At 36.1% G+C, this 8,312-nt stretch overlaps 1 protein-coding gene across 1 annotated transcript; it reads left to right on the top strand.

The window, feature by feature from the left end:
- Window positions 1–836: 836 nt before the first annotated feature.
- On the top strand, window positions 837–4,213 carry LOC130467445 (uncharacterized). The gene is made up of 3 exons (XM_056835953.1): window positions 837–1,311; window positions 3,985–4,087; window positions 4,189–4,213. Exons 1-3 carry the CDS (start codon window positions 837–839, stop codon window positions 4,211–4,213), a joined length of 603 nt encoding a protein of 200 aa, XP_056691931.1.
- The last annotated feature ends 4,099 nt before the right edge of the window (window positions 4,214–8,312 follow it).

Here is an 8,312-nt window from a genome sequence, read left to right as displayed (position 1 = left end):
CTCTTGTTGAAGATACTAACTTCTCTTATCACCCTAGATGAAAAAAGTTGGATCTCACCCATATGATGTTTGCTGATGATTTGTTGATGTTCTCCAGAGCTGATGAGGGTGCTGTGAAAGCTCTTTTTGATGCTTTTACCAAGTTTTCCTTGGCTTCTGGTTTGGAAGCTAATTTGCACAAACGTGAAGTTTACTTGGCAGGTGTTTCTGATCATGTTGCTTCCAATATTGTTACCTCAATTGGGGTTCCTAAGGGATCTTTCCCATTCAGATACTTGGGTGTCCCTCTTACAACTAGGAAGCTCTCCTTCACAGACTGCAAGCCTCTCATTGATAGAACTGTTGCTAGAATCAAGAGCTGGACTTCTAAGTTTCTATCCTATGCAGGTAGGCTGCAACTGGTGAAATCTGTACTCTTTGGTATCCAACTCTACTGGTGTCAGATTTTTGTTATGCCTAAAAAGGTGATGAAGGAGATTCAGAGAATTTGTAGATGTTTCTTGTGGTCTGGTGCTGATGCAGATTCTAGGAAAGCTTCTATCTCTTGCGAGCAATTGTGTTTCCCTAAGAGTTGTGGAGGGTGGAATCTTAAAGATCTAACTGTGTGGAATAAAGCAACAGTTTTGAAGCACTGTTGGGCTTTAGCTTTGAAGCAGGATAGGCTTTGGGTGAGGTGGATTCATGCTTATTATATTCAGCATAGAGACTTATGGACTATGCCAATTCCTAATGGTTTAACTTGATCATTGAGGAAAATTTGGCATAATAGAGAAGTAATTCTGCAGGCAAATGGAGTGGATCAGTTTGTGCAAGCTAGTAAATTCAGAATTCACAAAATGTATAAGTTTCTTCATCCAGTTGGAGCTCAGGTGGGATGGAAGAGATTGATTTGTAATAGCCATGCTAGTCCAAAGAGTACCTTCATTGTGTGGCTAGCAGTGCAGAACAGACTAGCTACAAAAGACAGATTGATAAGATGGCAACTAAGTATTGATGGTATTTGTGGTCTGTGTCAGGTGGAAAATGAAAGCTTGGAGCACCTATTCTTCTCTTGCTCTTATTCTCAGGAGATTTGGAATCAGGTTCTGCTTTCTTTAGGTGTGAATAGAACTGTGTTGCCTTGGCATGAGGAGGTTCAGATTGCAGTGAAGAAAAGCAGAAGCAAACAGAAGCAAGCCTGCAAGTATAGTATAGCTTTCATTGAGTCTGTTTACTGTATTTGGTTGCAAAGAAATGCTAAGGTTTTTAGGGATCATGTTGATCCAATTAAAACTGTTGTTAGCAACATTATGTTTAATGTTGAGTGTAGATGTCAGTAGTAGCTTCTGTGTGCTTTAGCTAGCTTGTGTTGGTTAACTAGGTGCTTTGTTGTGTCTGTTGGACAGTTGGTGTTTTCAGAGTTTGTTAACACTCTGATTACTTGGTAAATAAATCTCATTATTATTTGCCAAAAAAAAGGTGCTTACCAATAATCAGATTTGTCCAGAGAATATCTTATTAGCCGTGAGTAATATAGCAGATTAGGTGAACGGATTTATAAAGGTGATGAAAGCGATAAACAATATTAGGAATGTTATAATATATCTTAAGCTATATTGCGGTTCTCATGAACACTTACCACTCGCATTTACAGAGTCTCCTTTAGTTTTATAACGACCTTTGTACTGACTTTCAGATCCTTATCTTTCCTTTAATTCTGGCAGAGTTTCCCCTTAGAGTCTCCTTTAGTAATTGGGACGATTTTAATGTATATACAAACAGAGATCTTCTTAACAATGAGTTAATACGGTTGAACTATTACGAATACGGGACGGGACTTCAGCAGGGCTTTTAGAATATAAGAAAGAGAAGAGAGAATTCAGAATATCAAAGGAGTGAGACCGAATTTTGATGATTCAAATTGGGGTGTAGAAGGCCTGTATTTAAAGTGTAGGCAGTAGAAATAAGATAAACATCTAAAGTGTTCGAGTTTTTGTGAAAAACAAATGGCAGCGCCAGAAAAATATGGCGCTGGCCTGTTATGCGCTAGAATATTGTAGCGCTAAGTTGTGATGTACCAGATATGATAAAATTATACGTGTAAACGTATTAGATAAGGACTGAAACAATACAAGCGCTAGAAATTTCTAGTGCATGTCTGCCAGCGCTAGCGCAGGCAGATCTGCTCCGCGGATTCCAAAAACTTTAATCTTTAACAGCTCATAACTTCTTCTTACAAACTAGGATTCTTGTAAATAATATCTTGTTGAAAAGTTACGGAATCCGGCTTTTCAATGCCCCCGATCTTGTATCAGTGGGCGTCGTAAATCTCGAGATATGGCCCAAATAGTGGAGGTCGGTCCGTTTTGGAAAAGCCCAAGTAAAAGCCTTATAACTTATTCGTTTTAAATCAGATTTGGGCTTATGATAAGTCTATGGAAAGATTATTCCAAGGCCTATACAATCATGTGATGTGCATGATCCAAATCATGATTAATAGGATATACTTTGACTTTGTAAGGACGTATCATTTGGTAAATGACCTAACTTAGCGTATTCTAGGCGCTCATAAGCGTGTTTCAGTAACTTGGTTAACATTTACATGTATTGTTCCCAAGAAGTATGAGTTCGGTAATTTGAGCTATGTTATTCTAGAGCCCAAAGGCAAGTACTAGAATATTGTGGCGCGTACAAGTGTGCTGCAATGGGGTCAACTATATTCAATCTTTCTATCGATGCAGCCACATTAAGCCGTATCGGGAAGCGAATGCGACTAAGTACGTGTCTATTTATTTTAGGATGCTTTCTATTTATGGAAGTTATTATATTTAACAGGTTCTCCTACGGATGGTCTCTTCAGTCAGTCAAGGATCGTTCTTCCGCTAATCAGAGTTCTTTGTTGACGAGTGGATTATAGTTTCATCATTCAACTCACCGATCCGGGCCTAGGGGACAAATGTAGGGGTCTACAAAGCCCAATCCCAAGCCCAAATAAGCTAAGAAAATAATATTTAAAATAAATAAAAAAATCCACAATTAGTGCGTTTTAGGTTGTAAGCCCAATCAGTAGATTAAAATACACTAACATTTGTTTTGTAGGTTGTATTTGATTTAATCATTGGTTCATCATATTATCATGTTGCATTATTGTTTATGTGCATTATCACCTTTATTTTGCTAATTTAAGACTTGTTAAATACATCATGATTAATAAGATAAGCTTTTAATTTTGTTTCTAGGTTTTTCTTAATTGAATTCTAAATTAGAGTGATCACCATATTTTGTTTATATGCTAAATGAACCAATTTAGTTCTTTAATATTATTAATGTTTGTACGATAATCGAATGGTATACTGAATATTGATAAACGGGATAAAGGTTGACTTATTCTTATCAAATATTTCCATTTTACTTCAAAAAAACTAAAATAAAAGAAATTATCTTTGTTATATAAGTGAAGAGCTGGGGTGTTTGTGTAAATTCACTTTTGGTGTCCCCCGAGGATTTTACTAAACTACCCTATGCGTTTTTTAAGCATAATTATTAATTTTCAACACTGAAATTTTAACAAAGAAGGAAAATTTAATCTACAAACTGAATCGGCGTACTGTAAACCAAAAAAAACATTAATATCATGGCTAAATCAATTAACTTGGTTTCCTAAATCAATTGACTTGATTGTCTAATATTAAATAACCATAAATATAAGATATCTATGGCTAAATATGATAGAGAGATTAATATACAAAATCTGCATATAATCTATCAGTCAAATTGAATTTGAAAAGGGTCGTAAGACAAATAGTCGAAAAATTAAAGCTTCATGCATGATTTTACAAAATTTTATTTTACAATTCCCATTTGATATGGTGAGAGTTTCTAATATTGTACTTCGTATTTGGTTGTAAAAAAAAACGTAAAAAATTGTATATGGTTCATTTATTTATATATTGGGGTTGATCATGGTTAATCTCACTGCTAATTTTTCTTTCTTTTCGATGGCAGCCGTCCCTCATGTCGTTCATAATCAAGAAGAAACTCGCAAAGAAGATGAGGCAGAATCGCCCGTCCTGTACCAGATGTGTATGCTAACCGACAACAACATCAGGTATAATTTCTCCGTTAATTAGTCTTTTTTTTCTTCTGATTCTTATTAGTTGATTTGTGTGAATATTTACTCATTTGTTGATTTTATTTTAAAATTTGAAGGTACAATACGAAGCGCAAGCATTAGCGTCGTACAAAGATCGGGTTTTGAGGTGTTTTCCAATTTCTAGAGTATTTTGTTATCAATTTCAGTAGTAGTATTTTGTTTTTTCTAATTCAAATTTTTCTTGCTAATTTGTTAACACATATTCTTTAGTTTTCAATTTTTTCTTGATAACTTGCTAAACCCTAAAAGAATCTTTATAATTGAAATGGTTAATGTAAAGGTTGAATATTTTCTTAAATTTTATTTAAATAATGTGTTTTTTAGGGGAATTTCTGATGAAGAAGGAAGAAGATGGTGGTGGCAAGAGCTCATTAATGGAGGTAGTACAATTAAAGATAGATGTAGATTAGGGAAGATATCATTGCTTTGCAGATCCTTCGACGCCGCTAACTTGAAGTCGATGTTAGAATAGATATTATGATGCAGGAACAAATCATGGGTATGAGGCGTTTTTATAGGGATTCTAATTATGTTGATCATTGGAAGTACATTTTTCAATATTTTTGCATTTTCATAAAGTCGAGCAGGTAAGATTTGGGCTTAACACTTGAACAGAAATATAATGGCATGTCAAACACCTTGACCCAGTTGGCAATACCTTTATGTAAATGCCTGCATAACATTAATCCGTATAAGTTATATGATATTTGGTTGTCACTCACTTATTAAGCTAATTTTGGTTTGATGGTAAAGATTTTATAAGTTTATTTTCTAATAAGGGCGCATTAGAGGTGATACGAAGTAAGAGAGATACGAAGTACTATTGTATTATAGAATAGAGATGATATGTACTCTCGCACGCATCTCGTTTATATAAGACTAGTGTAATTTGTTACAATAAATCAGGGTAATCCATAGCTAAGCGTTGAATGGTTTTCCTTTAAAAATATATCATTTTAATTTAACTTGACCCCGTAAGACTTATCGAGAAACTCTAAATCTCAAGTGGCATATGGACACAAGTAACTCGTATTGCTGTCGATTAATTTAATATAATACTGAGACTAGTGTGATATTGGTATAACAATCATTCCTAAGAAGTACAAATACAAGTCATTTACATTACTGGTACTGACATATTATGTGTGGTACTAGAATTGATTATATTTGGATCAGTTGTTTCCTTATGAACATAAACCACTTGGTGTTTATCATTCCTCAAGAATACTTATCATTGGATATGAGTATGTATGACTCATCACAAATGCACCTGACTCGTACACATATCAAGCGCCTGAATTGCTACCTCCGGGAGAATTTACAAGAGCGTGGATGAAAAAAAAAAAATACTATATGGGATGTGGTAGAATATATTAGATGCATTAGGGAGTATGGTGCACTCATATTTTTCCTTTACTTATGTGGAGAAAATACTAGAGGAATAATCCATGAAAATAAAATTGAAAATAACTGAATGCACGGTGCATATTGGTGCACCTAATAATATACTGTTGGAAATCCTTGTGAGAATACAAAAGAAAATGAGTGGGAAATGGGAAAATGTGGGAATATGGAAAGTCCCACATGGCAAAAACACAAACCACATTCAATGTTTATATTTGGGGACTTGAGGGAATCATTTGTTTAAGAAAGCATGTGAGTGGCATGGGTGGACACATAACACACACGTGCGCGCGTGCACGGGCTCGGCCGGGCCATGGGCCATGGGCCTTGGGCATTGGTACTTGGTACTTGGAGAATGCGGTTCGCGGGCGTGGGGTGGGTTTTGTGGTCCGGGTCTTTCTTTTTGGTCAGTGGTGGGTTTAATTAATTCTAACGGGCAGAAAGAATTAATCAAACCACTAATCCCGTAACTGTCCCATTAGCCGTTTTAACTACCCATTCATTACCCAAAAAACGTGGTAACCTCCCACTACTCCACTACTAGCCGTTTATGGCTGTTGCAGCTCCCCTATAAATATACCACTTATGTTTTCCATAAACACACAATTTACATAAACAATTCTCATTATTCTCTCTCAAATTCTAAACATTGTTCTCGTTTTTCTGGGCAAATATTCTGGTCCTCAAACGAGGCTTGTGAGTGCACACAAACCTTGGTGTCGTGTTAACCCTGGAGGGAAACCGCAAGTGATCTACTACATCGGAGGTAGCGCGGAATTCTCTTTCAGAGCAGTGGTTCGGCCACGGCGCGACAAGTGTTCAGTTCGTACATACGTATTATCCGGCTATGTTGTTGCAATTATTTTTTTAGCTAACAATCTAAAATACAATTATTCTGTTATGGCTATGATTATGAATTCGAAATTTCTCATTCCTGATATGTCGAAACTGGAACCTCTTGATGGGAAAAATTATAAACGTTGGGCTGTTAAGATGAGATTTTATTTGGAACAAATTTATGTTGCGTATGTTATTTCTAATGTTGTGAAACCTGATGATGATGATGAATTGCATGATTTTGAGGTTAAGTTTTCTAAGGATGATAGAACCTGTAAGGGAATGTTGTTGCATCATATGTCTAATGCTTTGCTTGATATATGGGCTATAATAATGCTAGGGATATTTGGGATGGTTTAGATAAAAATTATGGAACTAATGATGCTAGTACTAAACGTTATTTGTTAGTAAGTGGTTAGGCTTTCAAGTTAAGGATGATAAACCTATTATTGATCAGATTCATGCCTATGAGAATATTTGCATTGCTACGGTTGCTGAGGGTTTGAACATTTGTGATATCACTCTTGCTATTGTTTTAATAGAGAAACTTCCACCCTCATTGAAGGATTTTAGAAACCAGTTAATGCATAAGAAGAAAGACCTTACCCGGCCTAGAGGAACTCGTAGGTCACCTAAAGATTGAGGAGGAGAACTGTATTAAGGATAGGGGTCAATCTGTATTTTCTGGTTCTTCTAAGCTAATCTGGTTGAACCTAAGGGCAAATTCTATTCTGATAAGTTTAAGGGGAAGGGCAGTCAGTTCAAGCCTCAAGGGAAAACACAGAAGTATAAGTTTAAGGGAAACTGTTTGAATGTGGGAAAGCTGGTCACATGTCCAGGGATTGCAGGGCAAGAAAAAGCCAGATCAAAATCAAGCCCACCTTGTTGAAGTCGTTGTTGATCCTAACAATTTTGTTGCTGTTGTTTCAGAAGCTAACCTGACAGGTGATGTTGCTGAATGAATCGTTGATACAGGAGCAACCAGACACATTTGCACCAACAAATAAATGTTCACCTCCTATGACAAGATTGATGGGTAACTCTGCTTCTGCAACTGTCCAAGGCAAATGGAAGATCATTCTCACTCTCACTTCTGGAAAAACTCTTACTTTGACTAATGTTTTACATGTTCTAGAAATGCGTAGGAACTTAATATCTGGTAGTTTACTTATGGAAGCTGGCTTGAAGCTGTCTTTTGATTCTGATAGGCTAGTTATTACCCACAATGGGGAATTTGTGGGAAAGGGCTTTTGTAATGGGGGGTTGTTTACTCTTGATGTTTCCGTTGAAGTTATGAATAAAAAAAGCTAGTACTTCTTCTGCTTATATTGCTGAGTCTATTGATTTACGGCATGCTAGATTGGGTCAGTTAATATTGCTTCAATTAAAAGACTTAAACACTTGAACATGATTCCAAGCTTTTCTAAAACTGATTTTGCAAAATGTGAAGTATGTGTTGAAGCAAAATTTGCAAAGAAACCCTTTAAATCAATAGATAGGCAGACATAAGTACTAGAACTTGTTCATAGTGACTTGGGGGATTTTAAAAACTATGAGAGCATGGGTGGTAAAAGATATTACATTACTTTTGTTGATGACTGCTCTAGATTTACCATGGTTTATCTTCTCAGGTCAAAGGATGAGGCCGAGGAGATGTTCCTCAAGTACAAGGCTGAAGTTGAAAATCAGTTAGACAGGAAAATCAAGAGACTTAGGAGTGATAGGGGCGGTGAGTATGACCCTAACACTATTAAGGCGTTTTGTGAACTGAATGGCATAGTTCGCGAAACAACAGCTCCTTACACACCCGAACAAAACGGAATTTCTGAAAGAACAAATAGAACTTTAAAAAATATGATGAATTCAATGCTTATTAGTTCTGGGCTTCCTGATAATATGTGGAGGGAAGCTATTCTTTCTGTTTGTCATGTTTTGAACA

The sequence above is a fragment of the Spinacia oleracea genome, chromosome 2, assembly GCF_020520425.1.
Source record: "Spinacia oleracea cultivar Varoflay chromosome 2, BTI_SOV_V1, whole genome shotgun sequence".
NCBI lineage: Eukaryota > Viridiplantae > Streptophyta > Magnoliopsida > Caryophyllales > Amaranthaceae > Spinacia > Spinacia oleracea.
The sequence above is the reverse complement of the archived record's forward strand: the minus strand, read 5'-3'. Positions and strand labels throughout refer to the sequence as shown.